Raw genomic sequence first — 24,527 nt, 5'->3', positions numbered from 1 at the left:
GATTGTGCTCTAAAGTGTAGTGACTGTATAATTGTAAATGAATGCAGCAGACAATTTGCACAATAAACAGCCAGGAGGTAAATGACTAATTATTTTTTATCTATGATCCATGTGGTCTGCCAAACTTCATTGGATAACATTCAGGAAACTAATGAAAGTTGATGATCCACCCTTCAAGATAAGAGATTCCAAGCAGGTTCCCGCTGTGCTAAACATACCAGTCTTCAAACAATATCAACACCCACCATTCTAAACTTCCAAGATGGAACAGTGGACGAGAGCACCCAAAGCTAGCGTTCTTGAGGGCACCTCAAAATAAAATAAAATGTATAACGTCAGCAAAAGCCTGGTATTTCAGATTTTTCCCCCTTAAAACCACTTTCTAAAATATAATGCACCCATTAATGAGCTGCAAAATTAGTTTACAAATCTGAGGAAGAGAAATGTTTTCTTCAGTGCCAAAAGACTACCAAAAGCAAGCATTTGTCTGCAGTTTTCGTTATTCCTTCAATCTAGTTTATTAAATGGAATATATATTGATTAAGTAAGATTTGAAGAGGCAGTGTCTTGCTCACTGTCTTGACAAGACCATTCAAATAAAGCCTTAACTTGATGAATGTACGGATGAGGGCTTTGGCACACGGGGGTGGGTGGGGATGGGGAGATAGGAAGACAAGTCTTGGCAGTAGCAGGCAATGTTAAGTGAGGGAAAGCCAAGTGAGTGAGACCCTGGATGCAAGATTTCAAGGATAGTTGGAGGTGAATCAAAACAAGAGTTTCTGCATGGCTCAGTGAGGTGGTGTGAACAAACTTAGGGTGCAAGCAATTCTCAAGCTAATATTATCACTGGTCCTGTTGAAAACTGCAGGTCAATATGACAAACAAGAAGAGCCAAGAATTTCAAGCTTAATGACAGTTGTATTCAAATGTGTTACTATCAGTATTTCAGAGTTTTGATCATGCATTCTGTGCTGTAGAAGGATAAGCGAGGGCATCTTTACCAGAAAATCACCTTTAATGCTGCAGGAAATTATTCACATTATTCAGACGGTACACTGTGTAGCCGTGGCAATCAGTCACATTGGAGTAAACATACGCACTCGGGAGGGGGAAAGTAGCTCATTTTAAAAGCCAAGGTCTTTAACAGCGAGCAAAAGGCATAGTTTTCAAACACACTTAACATCAGGGTCTAAGTACATGCCTAATGTTTTTATTGTCTTGTCCTGAATGGACTAACTCCAATGTGAGAGGAGTTGAGGCAGCAAACTACAATATTTGCTGCGACTTTGTTGAGAATAGCTGTGGTCAAATTCTACAAGTCAAGAGCACACTGCGGCTGCTGTTCTCACCAAACACCAACTCCCTTTGGAGTAGGACGACGATTATACTTAAGATACCCTTGTGAAAATGAACAATTACAGTGTAAGCCACTGAGCAGGAGCTTTTCAGAATGGGGGGGAAGGGGGGGGGGGGGCGCAAGCTCCTCATTTCATGCAAAAAGCTTTCCCTGATTAATAATTTACATATTGTATAGTGTGAGAATTTTATGGAGCCTCTATTAAGCTATTAGTCACCACTTACTTTGAGCAAGCTAATTACCCACTTCAAAGAAGCTAAAATAAACTCCCAAGAGGGTAAAAATTATTTTTCCACCCATCTAATAGTACATGCACTGCTATCTATCGCGAGCAGCTAAAATAAACTTTTGACATTTCTGGATCTTAAAATGAGAGGGATTAGTGAATTGGCTGGAACAAGATTAAAAACCTCCCAAAATGAGTGTTTTCAGGCTGGTAAGATTGAGTAATTTGCCTTGCATTGAGCTGCTTATCAATGAATGAAAAATTGGTATGACTGTAAAAGCTTGTTAGAAGCTGAATACCCTGTCATTTCCAGGCTATAATTAATTAGTAGTTTTTGAAGTAAAAAAATACACACGCACAAATGTTTTCAAATTATATCCTTGTAAACACTCTGCTTACCAAATAAAATTAGCACACCTACATTTATCCTAGAAAATATAGTAACAGCATCTTAGCTGACCTAACTCTATAAGGAACAATTAATAGAGCCGTAGAAATACACAGCACAGAAGGAGGCCATTCGGCTCATCAAGTCTACACCAGTTCTCAGAGCAAACTATCCATTCAATCCCAATGCACTGTCCTATCCCCGTACTGCTTCAAACCTTCATATACCTGTCTACTTTCCACTTGAAACCCATAATGGATCTGCCTCTACCAACTTATTGGCAGGACATTCCATGTCGCAATCTGGCGAAATATTTTGGGATGGAGAGGGATTGGGTTAAATTATTTATTTTTGTGTGCTAAAGAGAAGAGATATGGAAAAGCATTGTTTAGAGTTAAAAAAAATGTAATGACCCAAGAGCCAACTCGCTCACTCCCAAGTGACATGAGCCTTCCTCCACTAAAGGCTCTAAATTATCTATTATCTAGAATTCGCATAAATTTCTATTTTGCCATCTACCCTGCCATCAGTGACCAGGGCTTCTGCCTTCTCGTTTTCCTGAACCTCGCCGCTGTGTTCAACACAGTTGATCATGCCATCCTCCTCCACCGCCTCTCCTCCCCCATCCACCTTAATGGGATCGCACTTGCATGGTTCGAGTCCGACTTAACAAACTGCCAACAATACATCTTGGCAAATATTTTTTCCTCCCGCCCCCACCCAGTCACCTTCAGGGGTAACCCAAGGCTCCATCCCTTGGCCCCCTCCTTTTCCTCATCAACATGCTCCCTCTCGGTGATGTCATCCTTAGACATGGGGTAAACCTCCACATGTATGCAGCTGACACCCAAATCTACTTCTCCTCTTCCAGCTGCGATTCCCAGTCAGCATGTTGTCCTGTGAGCTTGTTTGACAGACATCAAGGACTGGAAGAGCTTATACTTCCTGCAGCTGAATGTCAACAAGACAGAAGCCATACTCTAAGCCTCCCATCAACGCTTCTCTCCTGCGAGTCTGTACTCCTCAACCTCCCTGGCGCTTTGAGCCATTGACACCATGATAAGGTGTTGTACCAAATGCAAAGACTGTTGTTATTGTGCTGAGTGTGAGGGAAAATAATAATTCTTACATTTGATAAAGCTCCTTTCATGTCGCAAGGACATTTCAAAGTACTTCACAGAATATACTGTACAGTGGAGTGACTGTTTTTTAATATATAGGTGAGCACGACAGCCATTGTCTGCACAACCATGTTGAAATTATCAGCCATGCAGTGAATGACCAATTTATAACCAGAATATAGCAATCATTTGAGTAAAGTCGTTCCTTGACATGACCACCAACAAAAAGGATGCCAGGCGAGTCTGAATGGCACATGTAATTCTTCTGAAACTCTGTCCCCAAATCCCTTTGCCTAACCTCTTCTCCAGCAGATTTTAAAGACCTCCTGAAAACATACCTCCTTGACCGCTTCTGTGATCACCTCCCTTCTCCCCACACCACCCCTGCTGTGACTCTGTGAGGTGCTTCAAGACCTTACCCTGTGTGAAAGGCGCTACAGAAATGCAAGTTGGTGTTGTTGCCAGGGTGATCATCTCAGAACTGGGCGCATATGAAATGCAGATCCTAAGAAAATTCCAAGTAGGACTTCTCTGTGTATCCCAGCTGCTTTGATGCCCTTATGACTTCTTCACAAATTGTCTGGATACAGATACACAGAAAAATAAATCATCAGCAATAAACACACACAAGATGCAATTTTTTATTGTCTATTCTCAGGGGTCCAGTAACTATTCCATGAGGCGTTTGCACCATTATTTAAACACCATTTGTTGAAACAAAACTGTTCAAAGATATTAATTCAACCTGAACGGTAGACAAGATCCAATGGTACATTTCACGTTATCCGTAATGGACAGCACACAAGAGCTGTATAAGATGATGAAAAGTGCAAAGAATGAATTAAATCAAAACAAGGACATAAAAGATTAGTAACATTATATCAGAGTAAATATGGCAAACTATTACATTAACTAAGGAAAAACAAGCTAACTGTTTCAAGCTTATATCAATAGGAACAAAGTGGTGAGTGGGTAAGACAGTAACAAACTGTAATGGGCCAACGGCATCCCATACGCACCAGTTGTAGTTAGTTTTTTTTATTTAAACTGGAATCTTTTATGCCCTGGTTTTGATTAAATTCATTCTTAGCACTTTTGATTATCTTTCTTGAAGTGAAGTGAAATACAGTTATCGATGGTGCAAATTAAGTTACAAAATACAAAAAACACTGCATATTATAGCACCTTTTCCATCAAACCCTCTTCATAGGTAATTACTGTCATGTGAAGCGATTTTGCTTTTGATAAGCAAAGCTGGCAGCCATTTACACACAGCAAAGTCCCACAAAAGCAGCCACGAGGTGCTTGGTCAATTTATCTAGTGCCATGTTTTAACGTTAACCTGAATAGAGAGATGAGTTAAACCTCAGTTTAAAATCCCATTTGTGAAATGGCATCACCAACAATTCAGCACTGCACTAGGGTCCAAACCAGGACTGTGAGTTTTCAAGTACCAAAATGGGGTTTGAAATTCACAACCTTCTGATCCAGAAGTGAGAGCATTACAAACCGAGCCAAGCAATACAGAAACAGGAGTAGGCCATTCAACCCCTCAAGTCTGTTCCGCCATTCTATCAGATCATGGCTGATCTGTACCTCAACTCCAATTACCCACCTTTTCCCCATATCCCTTGATATCCTTACCCAACAAAAAATCTATCCATCTCGGTCTTGAAAATTTGAATGGATCCAGCATTCACAGTTCTTTTGGGGGAAAGAGTTCCAAATTTCCACTACCCTTTGCCTGAAAAAATGTTTCCTGACTTCACTCCCAAATGGTCTGACTCCAGTGTTAAGATTATGCCCTTTTTTCTGGAGTCCCCCTTCAGAGGAAAAAGTTTCTCTGTAGCTATCCTATCAAATCCCCTTATCATTTTAAACCCTCAATCAGATCACCCCTCAACCTTCTAAATTCAAGGGAATACAGACCAAGTTCATGCATAATAAACTTGATATTAAATGCATTTGATATTAAACTTACAATATTTTTCTTTCTTTACACATGAAGCACAAAATCTCTTTACATGTGAGGCACGGATACTCTTCAATATTGTTACTTTTTTTGCCTCTCCCAGTCAAACAAACCATTTGACTGGAAGGTCAGTACGTCAGTTACTGCCCTCACAGGAGTACACAGCATGCAAAGCCATATTCTCTGGAGCCCACAGACTGAACCCACAGGTTATATCCCACTCATCAGCGTATAGTATCAGCCAAATGTACTCAAGTATATAAGATCTTTATTTTCTGTGCATCTGCAAATTGAAGGCCCCATCTAGAGCATTGCATTCAGTTTTGGGCAACTGGGTCGCTTGTTTCCGTGCATGCAACTGATAAAAGCTACCTCACTTGTGAGATATTATGGTGGCTTCAATGACTGAATTAAAAATCTCATCATCTACACATGCACAAAATATTCTCCAGTTAATGTGTAGCCACTTTGCAGTAAGCAGTGTGTAGGATGATATGAGTCTTTGGTCTGCCAGATTATATTTCTGTCAAGGCATTCAAGAGAATCATCAAGTGTCAGAGGAAAACAACAACTTGCATTTATATATTGCCCTTCCACGTGAAGTCACGTCTCGGAGCGCTGTAAAGGTGGAAGAGAAGAGCCAAGGTTACTTATAAAGAGGGAAGTTTTATTGTGTTTTTTCTTTCACCTTTCCTAATAACTAATATGTGTCGAGAAAATTGAGCACGTCACTCAAGCTTTTCTGCCACTTCCTTTTGAACCTGTCTTCCACTGTTATTTTGGTTCAATAAGTAGCCTTCTCACCTCTTGGTAGAAGGTTATGAATTAAAGACCCACATTGTGACTTGAACTCAAACTCTAGGATGACATTCCAATTTAGTACTACACTATTGCCATATGAAAAGAGTCGAGAGTTTTTCGACTACTTGTGAGGCCTTGCCAATACAATTGACTGTCATATTTACCTATAAATTTACTTGTGAAACCTTTTGAGATGATCCAACACTATGAGGTGCAATAAAAATGCATGAGGCATGAAATCTCTTTGCACATGAATCACAGAATCTCTGTTTATCTAGAATTTCAAAAAAAATTGCATTTGGTATTGTTACTGTTGCTTTGTGTGATATAACTAACTCTCTGTTGGCACAAGTTCACTCCCTTTATCATCAATAGCCCAAATCTACATGGAACATAATGAGCGGATTATAGAAATATTCTGATCAAACCAAAATCTGAGATTTCAGATGACACTCACAAACATCAAAAGGGACCAATTTTAAAATGTTCTCAGGAAGATCGATGTTATACACCCAAAGTCATCATTCTTGATAAATATTCAATTCATCTCACCAAAGAAGATCCTAAACTCTGCACTGCACCTTCTTTGTACGATATGACTTTAAGTACGCGGTGCAATGTACAAAGTGGCAACTTGGAAGCAACTGGTGGAATTTGTTGTGAACAAAAGGAAAGAAGAGGAAAAAAAGTTTCTACTAGAAAATGAAGGTGTTAAAACATATGTGCCTGCCACAAGCCAGACCTTTCCCAGTCACAGGCAGAACGTGCATTTATGTGACACAAGGGGTGGGGTTGGGAGGAAGCACAGGCCTCCTGCTGTAAAACCTATAATATCCCTTGGAATCCATAGTTTACTCTATGTGAAAGGTGCTATACGAATGCAAGCTGTTTTCATTCTGGAAAGAGAAGCAAATTACACTTACGAGTGAAATTGAATATTCTCAGATTTAATCCTGATATACTTTGAATAATTTGCTTAGAAATGTTTTTTTGGCTCAGTCAATTTAGAAATCTTTCTTCTGCAGCACATGCATTTAATCATACATAAAGTAATGCAATTTAAACAAAGCAGGAAACAATCAAACAGAAATAGATTTTACACATTACTGATGTCTGCTGTTTCAACAGAAAAATTGCTAGAAATGCAGACTTGATTAGCTAACTATGAATTTAAGAAAATAAAGAATTAAGGCCCTTACATGCTCAATACGTGAAACTTATAGAGAAATGCAGCAAATGAGAGATTTTAGATAATGTTCAACCCAGGAATGTGCATTCAGTACAGATTGCAAAACTTAAAAGTTCTTTTCTCGTTACCAAATATTTTGGACAATATCCTTGGGGTGAGAGTTTAAATGACAATTCATATAAATTTAAAGAAATAAGAAAAACAAATCTGGTCTTTGTGTGTTTCCCATTTGTTTATTCCATGTACAGAGCTCCAGACTTCTGTCAATGGACAGTTACTGTGTTGCTTACAGCTGAGTTAATAAAAGCAGCTGTGTTTATTCAAATTTTAGGATGGATTTTTATCTGTAAACAGATTCATGGCTAATTGATGGAAAAATTCCCTTGTATGTAATCTCATCCAATTCACCATTGTTTTAATGTAAACTGTGTCTGAAGTCTCCTGAACAATATTACCATGGTATAGATCCAAAATGACTAGGTTAGTGAAGCGTGTAAAAAAAATGGTCTCTGCCACTGACTGAGCTCTTAACAGTGTCATTACATCACTGACAAGGTGTAAGTTGGAAAAATGTATACATATCAAAAGTCTAGACTGCTCAAGTCCCACACTAAGAAACACTTAATAAAACGCGAGACATCTCAAATAGGATTCCCATTAAATGAAAAAAAAGTTTTGTGGCAATATAAATACATCAGACTTGATACCCGTTTCTTCTCCCCCAACCCTCCACATTAAATAATTCTTTAAAAAAAATTGCTTCAAAAAACTTATCTGTCTGAAATTTACCCTAAATCTAAAATGTAATATTCCTGGTTATTAGAAAAACTGTGTCTGTGATGATGGATCACTGTACATGTGCACAGAGGAATTACAGGGACAGCTTGAAATCTTCCACAAAAACATCCACGTGTTGCCCAAAACTGGTACAAGATGTGTAATAGATGTGCTGAACAATGGTGTCAGCGCTGGCCCTACCTAAAACTGAAAATAAACTTTGAATACATTCATCTTGCAAAATTATGAAGCATCACATAATCCAATAAAACATCAGATTAGCAGATACTGTAAAATGCGTTTTTTAAAAAGTTATATTCAACAGTCAAAAATGTTTTGTTTTCTGGATTGTAAGGCCAGGTAGTAATGTTACTTCAAAGATATAAATCCATTTCATTCAAGTGAGACACACTGGTTCCCATTGCAGACATTATTGTGGCTACAGAACAAGTACAAGAAAGGTCACCTTCATGCGTTCCTCTCCTCCTTTGAGTTTCCCTTTGAGCATCTCTTAAAGCGGAAACATCCTGCAGGTCCATTGGCCTCCATCCTAATAAAACAGGGAACTCCAACCAATTAAGACATCTGGTCCAAGGTCAAAGGTCCTAAGATGTGCACATTTTTATTTGCCTCATTCCTTGCATTGGTTTGTCAAAGTGTTTATAATGCAGCGTTATTTTGTTATGTGCAACCAGGATACTTTAATTTTTACCTTTCTTCTACTAATGAAAAAAAATGTATTTAGTATGAAGATTCCACTATGTTTACACAAACTAAAAAAAAACACGCACTCCAGTAATGTAATTTTTGTTCATCTATTCCAGCAGTTTTCGGAATTGAAACACTATTTTTTGTCCTTTTTTTGTTTTACGACAAGAGCCTATTATTTCTTATAAAAACATTGACTCCGTCTTCAACAAGGTTCCATTCATTGCAAAGCATTCTGAAGGACAGGCTTAGTTTACATTGTCCTGGCAACTCCACTGGGGAATTTCATTTATAATATGGTTTATTAAAACTCACATTATCCCGTTTTGAATTAATCCTCAAAGATTATTTGCTTCATAATATCTAATTTAGCACATCCATGGGAAAAACAAGTTCTTTTTGAAACAGTCCCTATGCCAAAAATGTCATTCACAGAAACACAGGAACAAACTGCAGCACTTCTTCAGAATTTTATGCAACTTTCTGTCTAGCTTCCTGCCTCTGCATGTTGGTACACAATCATTCAAAAAAAAGTAGTCAAAATGTGAGGACAATACAAAACACACCAACATAAAAATGTCCCAGGAAGTTGTAAAAGTAGACAGGTCACTTTAGCAATCAGTATTCTCCAAATGAATGTCTCAACATATCAAAGGTGTAGTCAATACACCAACAAAAGAATGCAAACACTTGCCCTTTAGCAGCACCGACACACTTTATCTCAGAACTCATTCGTCGCCTGAACAAAAAACTGTTCCTTTTTCTTTTAGCTGGCAAGGATCACAAACTCCAGCGACTGTTGGGTGCCAACCGACCTCCTGAACTTTCCCCCACCTTGCCTTCTCCTGACCCCACCCGTCCCCCCAATCCCACTCCCTGCCGTATCTTCATCATTCCCTCTGACCTCCCACTTTCTGATGCCGAACGATCCGTCCTCAGTAAAGGCCTCAGCTTTAATCCCTTATGCCCCCACCTCAATGAATATCGATCCCGGCATGATGCTGAGCTCTTCTTCCGCCGCCTCTGCCTCCGTGCTCACTTCTTTGGCCAGGATACTTCCCACGTACATCGGACCCCTTCTCTTGTCTCCAGAAGTCCCACTCCACTTGGATCCCACCGCCAAGCTCCCTACCCTCCCTCGACATGTTCATTGAAAACTGCCAGCATGACATTGGTCGTGTCCAGGTCTCCACTCCCCCACTCAAACTTCTCTCCCTCTGAACGCGCTGCACTCCACTCCCTCAGGACCAATCCTAATATCATTGTTAAACTCTCTGATAAGCGAGGCACTGTTGTTGTCTGGCAAAAGGACCTCTACCTGGCAGAGGCCGAACGCCAACTCTCTGACAACTCCTCTTACCTTCCCCTGGACCATGACCCCACAGCTGAACATTAAGCCACCATTACCAAGGTAGTCAATGACCTCACCTCCTCTGGTGACCTTCCTCCTACAGCCTCCAACCTCATAGCCATTCAGCCCCGCACAGCCATCTGTACCTCCTCCCCAAGACCTACAAACAGGACTGTCCTGCTAGACCCATTGCCTCAGCCTGTTCCTGTCTCACCAAATTAATCTTGTCTTATTATGGACTCCATTTTTGCTCCCCTAGTCCAATCCCTACCCACCTAAATCCGTAACTTCTCGGACGCCCTCCGCCACTTTGACAATTTCCAGTTCCCCAATCCTGAACGTCTCCTCTTCACAATAGACATTCAGGCCCTCTACACCTCCATCCCCCACAAGGACGGCCTCCAGGCCCTCCAGATCCACCTTGGGCAACAGCAAAACCAGTCTCCATCCCCCATCACGCTCCTCCGCCTGGCTGAACTTGTTCTGACATTGAACAACTTCACATTCAATTCCAACCACTTACTTCAAATAAAAGGTGTCGCTATGGGAACCCGCATGGGTCCCAGCTACGCCTGCCTGTTTGTTGGCTACCTGGAACACTCCTTGTTCCGGTCCTACTCAGGTCCGCTCCCTGACCTGTTCCTCAGGTACATCGATGACTGTGTCAAGGCCGCTTCCTGCTCTCGCAGTGAGTTACAAGCATTTATAAATTTTGCTTCCACCTTTCAAACCTCCATAAAATTCACATGGATCATCTCTGACTCTTCCCTTCCTCGACTCACTATCTCCACGTCAGGTAACAGACTATTTACAGTTATTTTCTATAAGCCCACCAACTCCCACAGCTCCTACACCTCATCCCACCCAGCCTCCTGCAAAGACGCCATGCCATTTTCCCAGTTCCTCTGCCTCCGCCACATCTGCTCTGACAATGCAACCTTCCACGCCAGAGCATTGAGATGTCCTCACTTGTCCTCGACCAAGGACTCCCATCAACAGTAATAGCCAAGGCTCTTGACTGTGTCCGTCCTATTTCTATTTCTGGGATTTCCATATGTAGGTGGGAGGCCTGGAATTCTCAATTGGGTTTGGGGACTCTTAAACATGGTGATGGGTTTCCGCGTGTGTCAGACACCCTGACTGGGCAAAGAAAAAGGAGGAAAAAATAGAATCATTATATCTTTATTTAATCTGTCGCCTCAGTATCTAAACTGCACAACTTGGAGTGGAGTCCTGTCGCTCAGTGGTTAGAGCACTTGCCTTGCAAGCGAGACACCTGGGTTCAATTCCAGGCAGGGCGAAACCTTGGCCAAGTTTCCTTACACCACACACCTAATAATAATCCCTCCAAAACAAAACAATAATAAATTGGTCATTTTCAATCCATGACTGCTTATGGAACACTACTGTACGCAATTGGCTGCCGCGTTTCGCCCACAAATATACAGTCAATTCACTCTACAGCATATTCTGTGAAGTGCTTTGAGACGTCTCAAAGATGTGATAAGGTACTATATCAAATGCAAAGATTATTATTATTAATATCTTCTGAAGGAGTATGAAAGCTGCCAAATGCATAGAAATGGCTGTTGTGACCAGCACAGGTAGAGATGGTGGCAAGCTGCAACATGCCTGCAGGGCTTCCTGTCTACAGTGGTAGCATTCAGTCACTGCTTATCTGAAAACATAGCCTCTTGAGGCACTGCTTTTCAGACATGCCAAGGAATGAGGCTCGATTTCTTTATTTTCCGTCAGCTGGGTAATGTCCATACAGATGCTACATCTTCTGTGTCAGTGGAATTCTCCCTGCAGTCTTCACCATAACTAGCAATCGGTCCAAGTTCGTCTAGAAGACGTGAAAAGCGCTATATCAAATGCAAGGATTATTATTATTATTATTTCCCCCACCTCTGCCCTCACCCCTTCCCCCCCCCATCCCGGAACCGTGATAGGATCCCCTTAGTTCTCATCTACCACCCCACCAGCCTCAATATTCAGCACATCATTCTCCAACATTTCCAGCACCTCCAGTATGAATTATCCACCAAACACATATTTCCCTCCCCTCTCCGCATTTCAAAGGGATCGTTCCCTCTGGGATTCCTTAGTTCATTCTGCCGTCAGCACTACCAGCTGCTCTCCTTCCCCTGGCACCTTCCCATGCCAGCCCAAGAGATGTAATACCTGCCCTGTCACCTCCTCCCAGACCACTATCCAAGGCCCCAAACACAGCTTCCATGTAAAACAGTGGTTTACATGTACTACCACCAATGTAGTATATACTGCATTCGCTGCTCACGGTGTGGTCCTTCGTTCCACCGGGTCTGGCCTCCTCGTTGTCCCCCAAGTCCTCCGCTCCACCCTCGGCAGCCATGACTTCAGCCACTATGCCCCGAGGCTCTGGAACTCCCTTCCTCACTCCCTCTCTTCCTATTTTCAGGTCTCGGCTGAAGACCTTTCTTTTCGACTGCACCTTTGGTCACCTTCCTCCCCATCCCCCTGGCTCAGTCCCGGGATCCGTTACTGTGAAGCGTTCTGAGACCCCATCCGACGTGGAGAGCACTATATAAATCCAAGTTGTTGTTGGTCTCCTCTATATTGGGGAGACTAAGTGCAGATTGGGTGACCGATTTGCAGAACACCTCCATTCTGTACGCAAGATCAACCCTGATCTTCCAGTCTCCTGCCATTTTAACTCACACTCCCATTCACAGTCCGACCTCTCCATCCATGGTCTCCCAATCTGTTCCAATGATCCACAGTGAAAGCTTGAGGAACGGCATCTTATCTATCTGCTAGGGACCCTACAGCCCTCTGGCCTCAATATCGATTTCAGCCACTTCAGACGATAACAGCTCACCTTTTTCTCCCTCCCTTTCTGCTACCAGAAGAGTGAAGTCCTGTAGCTCAGTGGTTAGAGCACTCGCTTTGCAAGCGAGAGACCTGAGTTCAATTCCAGGCAGGGCGAAACCTTGGGCAAGTTTCCTTACTCCACACGCCTAATAATAATCCCTCCAAAAAAAATAATAAATTGGTCATTTTCAATCTACGACTGTTTGTGGGACATTGCTGTGCGCAATTGGCTGCCGCGTTCGCCCACAAAAATACAGTCAATTCACTTTACAGTGTGTTCTGTGAAGCACTTTGGGACGTCCTCCCGATGTGAAAAGCGCTATATCAAATGCAAGGATTATTATTATTATTAAGAGTTATCTTCTGCTATCATTACAATCAGCACCCCAGACACTCTTTGCTCTCTCTGTTGTGTGTTGCCTTTTCTGCACTATTAACACCTCTTCTCCCCAGTTTTGTTTGAACCCACTTTTGTTTTACACAATTATCACCTATTTAACCCATCAACTAACACATTCTCTCCCTTGTCTTCTTTTTTATTTCCTTTGTCTTCCTTGTCCTACCTCCCCCTCTCAACTTGTCCCTAAAAGCCTCTCCCTCCCAACATGCCCCAGTTCTAACGAAGGGTCCTGGACCCGAAATGTTGACTCACTTTCCTTTTTCCATAGATGCTGCCTGACCTGCTGAGTTTTCCCAGCTCTCTCTGGTTTTGTTTCTACACAACCACTGCTGACAGCTCTGATAGCTCCCATTGGAATTTTTCTTATTAACTTGGATCAGTGTGAAATGAATTGTACCAGTCATATCTGCACCAATCACCTAAATAGGATATTCCAACACAGTACAAATAAGAACTGCTAAAACACGCTTCATTCTATCAATGGGAGATGGAACCCTTATTCTAATTTGAAAACTAGTGTGATTCCATAGAAAACAAATAGCAATTCAATTTTGGAGGGTTAAATTTCCCATTCACCCACCCTAACTTTAGATTCTCCCAAATCCTTAGGTTTTTGTCCATGCTGCACATCATTCCCAGTCCAAGAGGTTGAGATGGCAACCACTTCGGAGGGCGATCAAAGTTCCCTGGATTGCCTCACAATCGGAGCCAATTTGTGCCTTTCTTACTCCTGATGCCCAGACATTCCCACAACTGATCACAGGGGAGAACTGTTTCCTGCAACCTATCAATGAACTTACCCACTGAACTCTCTAACAGACTTTTTCCTGTCCGAGTAAAATGTTCTGTCTACAACATTAAAGTGGAAGCTCTGCTCCATGAGCGGCAAGAAATAAAAAATGGAATATTGATCTCCTGAGTCAAATTAAACTCAGTAACCATCTTTAGAGCTGGTAAATCACTTAGCCTCCTAACTAAAACCACAAAGAAGAGTGTTTTTCCACTTTACAAAACTAACAGAGAGGTGCTGGTAATTTACTGGGTAAATAGAGCAATTCACTATTCTCATCTGGTTCATGTTATTTCAAGGCTATAGCATTCAGCACCTTGTATGCTCCTCTGTTCCTATGTTTAATCCAAGGACTCCACATCAGTCAAGCTAGCTTGTAGGAAGGGATATTTTTTTCTTCACTGATTCAAGCCAAGATGGTCAGCTATCAAAGTTATTCAGGAGGACCTCCGAATTTTCCTGATGCACACTGGGCAATATCAATTTGGACCAAATGTTCTTTGTGGGCTGGATATGACCACACATATTAAGAGCCAGAAGGATGTTAATTCAATGGTCCTTTATAGTCTACCACCACTTCTGAGATTAGAACATTATAATAAAAATAATCCTCGCCTTTCATGTCAAGAGGATGCCTCAAAGCACTTCAAAGGTATAAAGTGCAGTGACTGAACTTGGTAGGCAACGTGGCAGCTAATTTGTGCACAGTAATGTCCCACAAACAGCCATGAAGTAACCAACTTTTAATTTGGGGTTTGCTGACCAGCACCAAGAGAAACTCCCTTCTCTTTTTGAATACGGCTATGGGATCTTTAACATCCTCCTGAGCATGCAGATGGGACCCAAGTTTAATGTCTTATCAAAAGGACAGGACTTCCAACAATGCAGTGCAGCCCCGTGTTAGAGTTTCAGCCTAGCCTGTGTAATTGCAAAGTCCCTACATGGGACTTAAACCCACAACCTTCTAACTCAAGAGGAAAGAGTGCTACCAACTGAGCCAGGCTGTCAGCTTGCCTTTGATTAGCAGTGATAGGACTTTTGAACTCCCAGCATAACTTCCACTTCTTGTCTTCCTTTTTGGCAGTAATTTTTTCCAGCAATGAATCCACTTGGGTTTGAGATTGAAACCCTGTAATAACATTCCTGGAGTATTTCAGGCCATTGTTTGAGAGACAGCATATGATACTATGAGCAAAGACATATGGGTCAGAAATGCAACATCTGCAGCTAGTTAGGGGTTCAGTGTAGTGGCTCTTGGTAACAGACCATCATAGAAATAGTACCATCTGTTGCAATTATCCCGTGATGTAGGTATGCAGCTTATTCACCATTCAATTCCTGTGAGGAGTTCAAAAATGACAAGATTTTGCTCATTGACTTTGGAAACAATGGTTTGATTGCTCACCAACATGGCTCCACTCTCATAATTAACACCTCATTCCCAGGAAAACTCCAAATATGTAAAGGTGCTGAGTTTCCATTCCACAATCAGCACTAAATGTACTTGTGTTGAGACAGATGCCCTGCATCAAGCTTCCCCTCGACTTTAACCTTCTTCCGGTGCCCTAATGCATTGAGGAAGAAAGTAATCCGCTTTTAAGTATAAACGTTCCTATCACACAAGAGGATCTCACTGCCATTTCCTCCTTTTCCTTCTGCAAAGATGAAAGTTTAGTTTGAAACCACTGGAGGGTTCAACATGGTGGATCTGCCATGTATACTAAATGCTTTATTAACTGATTAAGGTCCTTTTCTCATTCCTTTCTACTTCAGCTTTGAAAAGTACGGTTGTAGATACAGAGTTCTGCTGAGAGCTGCAGCCCTAAGCAGCAGAGATATCAATTTTGCCTGACCAACTTGGGAAAAGCTTTGTTGGAACCAGTGCAAATCCTGAAATCAATACTCAACATACATGCAGACTACTCATCTTGGACTAAATTAGAAATGGTAAGATGTCTCTTAGGTAATAGGGATACATTAATGTCTATTACAATTATAGAACAATAAGGTAATAAAGTGCTTGAAAGTCCTTTGAAGAACTGCATAGGTAACCACAATAGAGCTGCATCCACAAATAAAGGCAGAAGCAGATTGTTTAAGTGAAGTTCTGAGGGTAGTTAGGTTACTTAAAACGACTATGCACAGTGTGTGAATCGAGCACTTAAAAAGTACCAAAAGAATAGCAATAATACTTGCATTTGATATAGCTTCTTATCACGTCTTCGAGATATCTCAAAGCACTTCCCAGAATATACTGTAAAGTGAATTAATTATATTTTGTGGGCAAATCGCGGCAGCCAATTACTCACGGTGGTGTTCCACAAACAGTGTTGGATTGAGTGACCAAATAATTATTATTTATTTAACAAAATTAGGAGACAGGAACTGGAGTAAGCTGTTCTCCATATCTAACCACCTCTGTTATTTGATTAGATCATGAAACTCTTAACATTTCAATTCCCATGTCACTTATTAATAACTGGTTGTACCCGTTGCTGCTACGTTTGCAACCAAGGATCCAATATGGAACGTAGATTGACAAACACACACAAACACAGACAGACATTTCATCTTTATTTATTTTTATCTATCTATCTCATCTTTATCTTTTGGGAGGACTCAGTGCGAGGACTTGGCACTTAAAAAATTTAATTTTGTTGTTGTTGCCACAACTTAGCTTCGTCTGTGTTCTTTATTTTGTTCCCGCCACTTGGCTACATGCGTGCTCTGTATATATATATATATATATATACACACACATATAAATAAGATATCAGAAGATAGATATAAGAAGGTAGATAATAATCTGTGCATTTGGTCTAGCACCCTTCAGGTCAAGAGGATGTCTCAAAGCACTTCACAAGGTTTACTGTGAAGTGCAGTGACTGTGTATTTTGTACGTGAATACTTAAAAACCCTGCTTCCCAAATAGCAATCTCCCTTTTAAATGTCTCAGTCCATCAGAGGCTATTGTACTCTGGGGCAGTCCTATGTCTCTTCATGTAGTTTGCCAGAAAGCCAATGAATCCTCATTTGGTATTGCCAAATGCTCGACTATGCAAACGCCCTGCTTGTCGGCCTTCCCAACTCCTCCCTCCACAGATTACAGATAATCCAGAACTCTGCAGCCCGTGTCCTCTCCCGCACCAAAGTCCGCGACCCCATCTCCCCCACTCTCGCCCGACTCCATTGGCTCCCTGTCCTTCAGAGGATCCAGTTCAAGGTCCTGGTCCTCACATACGAAGCCCTCCATGGCCTCGCCCCACCCTACCTCTGCAATCTCCTAACCCCCTACCAACCTGCCCATTCCCTCCGCTCAGCCGGCTCTGGCCTGCTGCACGTCCCCCGAACCACCCATCCCACCATTGGCAAGAGAGCCTTCAGCCATTCTGCCCCCAACCTCTGGAATTCCATCCCCCAGTCACTCCGCCTCACCTCCTTCTTAGCTTCCTTCAAGTCCCGCCTCAAGACCCTCCTCTTCGACCATGCCATCAGCCACCCCCCCTTTCCCTCCCCACTAGGACACATAGAATAGATACAATAAATAAATTCTCTTTGAAGCTGCAGGACTTGAAACCATAGAAATGCCTAATTTGCCTTCATTCAAACGCTTGCTAATTTTGTTAACCTAAAAAAACGAAGCACATCTTAACACATCTAATGTAGTCGCATTTTGCTGCCACATTACTTAAAATATTAAGACCAATTAGTTCGGGTGAAAGTCAGTCCTGAAGGTACTTCAATAAGCATGTTACCCCCTGCCCAGCTCCCACAATACAAAATTCATTTGAAATATGTGATCTGCTGCACAGGTTTCACTGCTTGACCTGTGGAAGATCACAGATGTCATTTTTTCAATACAGAAGATGTAAATTATGAGATGCCTGTTGGACCGCTATCCAGCCATCTGGTATAGAATCCCCAGATGAGGCCGTTTTTTGTGCCTAGTGCATGGATTTCTCCACCTGAGGACCTCTGCCAGAACTTTCGATGTATGCAATAGCAAATACTGTCCACAGGATAACACGTGTTTTGTGAGGAAGAGCACGTCTGTTTTAGAGGTTGTGTAAGTCCACTCTGATGCTGACAGCACCCATCTAACCCCCTTCTTTCATCTTGACTGCTAAAAAACCAACCAAAGTCAGGAAACAGACAACAATGCTCCTATTTATACATTCCTTCATTTAGAAAATGACTATCCCCCAGCTTGCTTCAGGGCACAACTACCAACTGAACAATTCCCAAGCAAGCTTATGGCAGATTTACCAAAGGCAGCTCCAACAGAGACCACTCACAGCTCCAACAGAGACCACTCACAGCTCCAACAGAGCTCCACTCTCTGCTGGAAAGAAAAAAAATTCCCTCAAAAAGGCCGGTTGCACACTTTGGAAGCAAAGGATAGTTAGCCAAAGAGAAGCACAACAGGGGCTGATGCAAATATAGCAGCTTCAGCTACATTTAGNTTTTTTCAGCAAGCGAAAGAAACTTACCAGTTTGTGAAATAGTGAAATGCATGGTGTAAAAAAATACATCATGCATTAAAACAGTGCAAAGAGATTTACCCTATAACTGCCAGCACCTAAAACCCTAGTTGTACCATGGAAGCAATGCAATATCCCAGCTCAGGTGCAAATTCTCGACTGTTCAGCGCCTTAATAATAATAATAATCCTTGCATTTTTGATATACCGCTTTTCACGTCTTCTAGACGTCCCAAAGCGCTTCACAGAATATACTGTAAAGTAAATTGACTGTATATTTGTGGGCGAACGCGGCAGCCAATTGCGCACAGCAATGTCCCACAAACAGTCGTAGATTGAAAATGACCAATTTATTATTGTTTTTGGTTTTGGAGGGATTATTATTAGGCTCTGTGTGGAGTAAGGAAACTTGCCCAAGGTTTCGCCCTGACCTGCCTGGAATTGAACTCATGTCTCTCACTTGCAAAGCGAGTGCTCTAACCACTGAGCTACAGTACTCCACAACGTGAAAGGCACTATACCAATGCAATTTGTTGCTGATGTTGGTGTTGTTATCACTTCCAACTCAATAATGTGTTTGAGTGGGAAACCATGTTATATTGTCTACTCTGAATCATTTTCACCAGGGTTGAGTTTAAAGAAAGCAAATCTCTGCACTCTTACGATTCAGTTCTGAAACCACTTCCTGTAGATAGTTTCAGTAGCATGGAATTAACGTCACTTAAAAGTGAATAATTCTGGAGTTTCAGCTTTGGTTCCACATGAAAGGTGAAGGTTAACTAGAGTATCACTGATAACCGTGAAATTACCTCTCTATGGTTAAAATAACCCGTAGTAATAATAATTAACCTTTGCATTTGATATAGTGCCTTTCACATCAAGGGACACCTCAAAGCGCTTCACAGGATATGGTGTGAAGTGTAGTGACTTTTTTTTAGGCAAATGATCCAGCTAATGTGCTACAGAAATGTCCCACCAACACCGATGGAGTGAATGACTAATTTTATCTGGGCCTGTTGGCCAGGATTCCAGAAGAAACCCGCTTCTCTTTTAGAGTAGTGCCATGGGATCATTAATGTCCACCTGAACAGGCAAACCGTACCTCAGTTTATATTTCATCCAAAAATTGGAGTGTCATTGAACACTCAATGGAGTGTCAGCCAAAACTGCAATCAAAACCCCAAAGTGGAACTTGAACCCAAAACCTTTGACTCAAAGGCAAGAGTGCTGGCTTGGTGTCAGCCTGGCTCAGTTGGTACAGAACACATTTATTTTGCAGATTTTTCTATTTGAGTAAAAAAAAGATTGTGGGAAAAATTTCCATTTGTCACTAATTTAAAAAGGGAAACACAATTTATGTTGTATAGTCACGCCGATAGGCTCGACTAGACTTTCAACACCCAACATTGGTCAAAGAGGCATAATTTAAAACGCCAGCTGTTACAATCATTTCAGCAGAGGACCACGTTTTGACAAATTTTATCCTGTTGACTCTTGGACACTGCAAAGGCATCTGCGGATCTGCTCTAAATGAAGATTGAACTAGCTTCATATTTTAAGATTATTGAATCGGACAATACGATAGCAATACAGAGATTCCAGTGAAATGTTTGCACTGCTATCAACAAGTTAAATATTCAATTACTTGGTAAATATTCGACACAGAAGCTACTTCTAAGGTTTTCTGAAATTCATTTTGAGTTGGTCAATAGATGTCACTGCACTCTATTCCATTACAATTGCAGGCTTACTGTCAAAATTACATTTTACAGTAAATCTTACACAATCAAAACCAGCTGAACATTAACCAACAATAAATTAAAATACAGAATTACTTTCAAATGAGACCTAGCAGCTCTAATTTGCACATAAAACACCTGGGCTGTTTTCACACCATGTCCTTACAATTGCAATGCTGAGAAAGCAGCCTTCATGTTTTTTTAAGAACTTTTTTGTCACAGAAACTCAGTAAACCTTTTGCATGCTTTCCGGTCTGCCGGAATAACTGGGAGTTTTTTTGGATGGAACCTTTGAAATTGAGATGTCCTTGAAATATAAATGCTTGGAGATGAGAGACTATTTCAGGGTCAACAAACAGAAATAATGCAGTGGTTTTCAATAAGAAGGGTAAGTGAACAATTTTCCAGAATAATTTGGTAAGTGAGAAAGTGGTCAATAAATGACCAAATGATTTAAAATGCAGAAACCAGAGAAACAATTTCTAATTGTACATACGACAGCTATTTGGGGGTGATAAATTCCGACATTAATGCGTGAAACACAGAAGGACTCTGGAGGTAGTGGGGCATGAGGAAGTAACGGCTGGATATCAAAAGGATAAAGACAGGCTTTGAAGATGGATTTTATATTTTGAACCCCAGCCACATAAAGCTTTGAGAACTCATAGTGATTACACCCCCAGTTAACATATATTTTGAAAAGTGAGCAGCCTTACGCATCTTTTTGTGACTGAGGAGAACTGCATATTGTCCACAGCACTGTTTGCTGGGTTGACTCATTTGTGACACTTGCATCCACAGAAATTGATTCACTTTGAGGTGTACATCTGAACTGCTTTCTGTTTCCCTGGAATTTATTGCTTGTTGAATACTCAAAAAGCAGCCGATGCAATGTCCATCAATCATTTTAGATCAATGCACACTATTCGTTTTAATCTCTCCTGAAATGACCATTTCATTCAGGGAAAAACTTTTTCCAGGACCTTGCCTGTGGTATACAGTACTTTTTTTCCAGAGTATTTTGTCTACATCTACCTTTATTTAAATTGCTGCATGAACAATGGAAGTTATTTTTTAATATGTAAAACACATCCAATATTGATTAGCAATTCCTGAAAACATGAAGTAATGCAGAACTTTGAAAACCCCAAGACCAAAAAACCTGGGGTAATGTTGATACTGGCAGCTTTGTGCATTCACTAACCCACAAAATCAAAGCATCATATCAAGGTTTTCATGAATATACCTATTGAGACAATCCAAGACATAATCCACTTGTCTTTTAAGATCTGCAATAGGAAGCCTTGTGATCGTGCGACAAGATCAGCTTCTGATTAAATAAATTAAATCAAATAACGTTGGACTTTATAGCCAAGGTAATCTAGGTCTGTTACCTGAAAGAAGTAAAATAATTTTCTACTCAAGTGTTAGTGTTAGTACGTTTGCAACACTGGAAATATTCTGTTACACTTATAATAAAACAAATATGTATTAAATGAGGTGGAAAATTTAAGTTGCTGCATTTGAGATGAAACATAAAAACTACAGGAGCAGCTTTGCAGTAAGGGCAGGATAAAAGTTCTACATATACTTCAGGCTTCTGTTTTTCTGTGTTTATTAATTTAATTTGGGGGGTTTATTTTCAAGTTTAGGTAGATGTCCATATGTAGATGGGTTTCAAGGATTTTGCTTTTTGTTTATTTAATGAAATGTTTTCTCCAGAGCCCCTGTGGAGGGGAGAGAGGTGCCTTCACACATGTGCAGTGCCTCCCTCCTCTCACATACAAAAGCTTCATCATACGGGCCTGTGTCCACGGAGGAGAGGGAGAGCGAGAGTAATGCACGATCAGTTGGCATACAGGACAGGGGTTCTGCCAAGAGTGAGAGAGAGAGAAAATCTCACTCTTCAGTAACCTTAAGTAATTATTTCTGGTGCTTATTGAATAAACAACGATTTCTTTTTTTGTATCAAGGATGTTTTGCAGCAACATCTTGAATTTATATAACGCTCTTCACGCAGTGTAGCGTCTCGGAGCGCTTAATCAGTTTTATCGGTGTTTTATCAGTGAAAGACGAAAATCAAAAGCCCTACGTATACTGTAATGCAGACTAGGGGTAAAAAAAATCAATGTCACCACAGTACTGATCCGCCAGCAAACATCAGCTTCACAGCAGTTTAATCTTTCCACTTAGTTACATGCTCCAGAAGCCAAAAAAGCTTTATTTACAGCCATAGTTTGATTTACTTTATTTATAAAGATAGACATAAAATTATACTTAACAAAAAAAGCAATCTGGATTGCAAAAACTAGCATCAACTGTAGCTAACATTTTTTTAGAAAAAACATATTTTCTTAAATGTCTTAATAAATTGTGGTTTGAAGTTACTGTTTAGCAGTGACCCTTGGAACATTGCTGATGTGTTTACGCATCAGGTCGCAATCTCTCCATGGAGCCTGCCAGGCATGTTCACAGTTTGGCAGCTCTTACTTCTGACTGCAATGGAAAACTGTGACAAAGATTGTTAGATTTGCCTTTTTATTAATGCTAAGCATTTAATCTAATAAAAAATGATACTTCTTTTTAGGGAAAACAAACAAAAGGCTTCTCCAATATTCCATAATGGACATTGGTTGCTGGAACAAAAAGGTCTTAAAAAACAGGAAGATTTTAGAATTGGTTATGTAGAGGTAAACTAGTTGGAAATCAGCACTAGGTTAAAATATAAAACTAGGACCAAGGGAAGAAAGCAGAAAAGAAAATAGGAAAAAACACGAGTTTAGAGAATATCTTTAAAATGGTTTATTTGTAACACTGCTTTGTAACTTGTAAAAATAAGAGTCAATCTGGCTCAGAGTCACCTCTGAGTCACAAGGTTGTGAGTTCAAGTTCCGCATCAGGGTTTTGAGCTCACCGTCCAGGCTGATGCTCAAATGCAGTGCTGGGAGAGCGCTGCAATTTGGAGGTGTCGTCTATTGGAGGCATTAAATTGAGGTCCCACCTGCCTTTTCAAGAAGATGTTAAAGATCCTGTGGCACTATTCAAAAATAGAAGGGAGTTTCTCCCAGTTGGTGGGATCTTGCTGTGTGTAAACTGGCTGCCACGTTCACCTACAAATACAGTCACTATCCTTTACAATAATTCCAATGAAGCACTTCGAGACGTTGATAATGTAATAAGGCGATATACAAAATGCAAGTGTTCCTGGTGCCTTTTTGTGTGTTTTTTTCATTTATTTATGATTAATAATACAAAAATAAAGTTTCTCCTGATGTTTGAGTAACTTTGCTATTTCTTTCAGCATCACTGTGAGCTGAAAATGTACAGGATCAACAATTCACAATGACAGGAGTTTCCATAGACTACATGACAGTCAAGGGGTTAATATGTGCCTGCATTGTGATGGTGTGCAGATTTCAATTATATTAGCTGTGGTGATTCAGTTCAACAGAAGGCAAGCTTAAAAATAAATTCCATCTTTCCTGTACAAGTTATGTGCTAGCAGATTAATGAGCCAACTGAAATATACAAATACATCTGCCAAATTGTCTCGTCATTCAAGCACCAGCATGAGTCAATGCAAGTGGCCTTCCCCAAACTCTTTTCCCCTTTTGGTCTTTGTGTTTTTTTTAGAAAGGCTGATTTCAGCTATTTATTTTAGAGGTTTTTTTTCTTTTAATCTAAATAATTTCTACCATTCGTATGAAGCGTGCATCAACCACGTCACTATTTGTAGCTTTATCAATCAAGCAAGAATCAAGAACCCCACCTAAAAATGAAAAATTGTCTCAACTGTCTTGGATGCACTCAAGCAGATGGGTTGCCTGTCGTTCCGTGACAGCAGACTTGTACAGTGGAAACTTGCTATTAAGGACAGTGAACAGACTAGCTCATTTTGCTCTCATTAGTGAGGTATCCTCATTAAAAGGAGATCTGGTTTGGGCTCAAAAAAAGTGGACCAAAAGAAGCTATAATTTTCTATTGAAATAAAAATTGAAAAAATGGCCCGAGTGAAGGTTTTCCTTCTTTAAATAGTACCCTCGCACCTTACAAACACAGGGTCGGACGCCAAGCAATGGGAGGTGGTTATAGGTGCTTTCAAAGAGGAAGGTTTCATAGCAGGCTTAAAGTCAGAAAGGGAAAGGGCCAACACAGAGTGTAGAGGGAGAGAGTTTCCGAGGTTAGGAATCTCCTTTATCCCAGTAAATTGGGAGCGGGGTAAGTTTTCAGGGTCAGATTTGTCCAGCAATAATATGCATGGCAGACTGACTATGGTAGTCACTTGGCATCAGGAGAAGGTTAGATTTACATTTCTCTGACAACATGACAATAGAAGATACTACATACTTTAACATGTTAATCTTACAGTGAGCAG

General features: G+C 40.8%; 1 protein-coding gene across 6 annotated transcripts in view; it reads right to left on the bottom strand.

Moving 5' to 3' along the window:
- LOC103181539 (transcriptional activator GLI3) overlaps positions 1-24,527 on the bottom strand; it is a 219,517-nt gene that overhangs the window by 151,896 nt on the left and 43,094 nt on the right. For 4 of the 6 annotated variants that reach the window (XM_042331867.1, XM_007898098.2, XM_007898100.2 and 1 more), the window contains exon 3: positions 8,298-8,381. The exons of the other annotated variants lie outside the window; for them this stretch is intronic. In XM_042331867.1, the coding sequence (XP_042187801.1) occupies positions 8,298-8,381 (84 nt within the window). The remainder of the gene's footprint in view (positions 1-8,297; positions 8,382-24,527) is intronic. 6 annotated transcript variants of the gene reach the window in all.

This window comes from Callorhinchus milii, unplaced genomic scaffold (assembly GCF_018977255.1).
Source record: "Callorhinchus milii isolate IMCB2004 unplaced genomic scaffold, IMCB_Cmil_1.0 Scaffold2, whole genome shotgun sequence".
Taxonomy (NCBI): domain Eukaryota; kingdom Metazoa; phylum Chordata; class Chondrichthyes; order Chimaeriformes; family Callorhinchidae; genus Callorhinchus; species Callorhinchus milii.
Note: the sequence above shows the minus strand (reverse complement) of the source record. Positions and strands in the feature narration are given on the sequence as shown.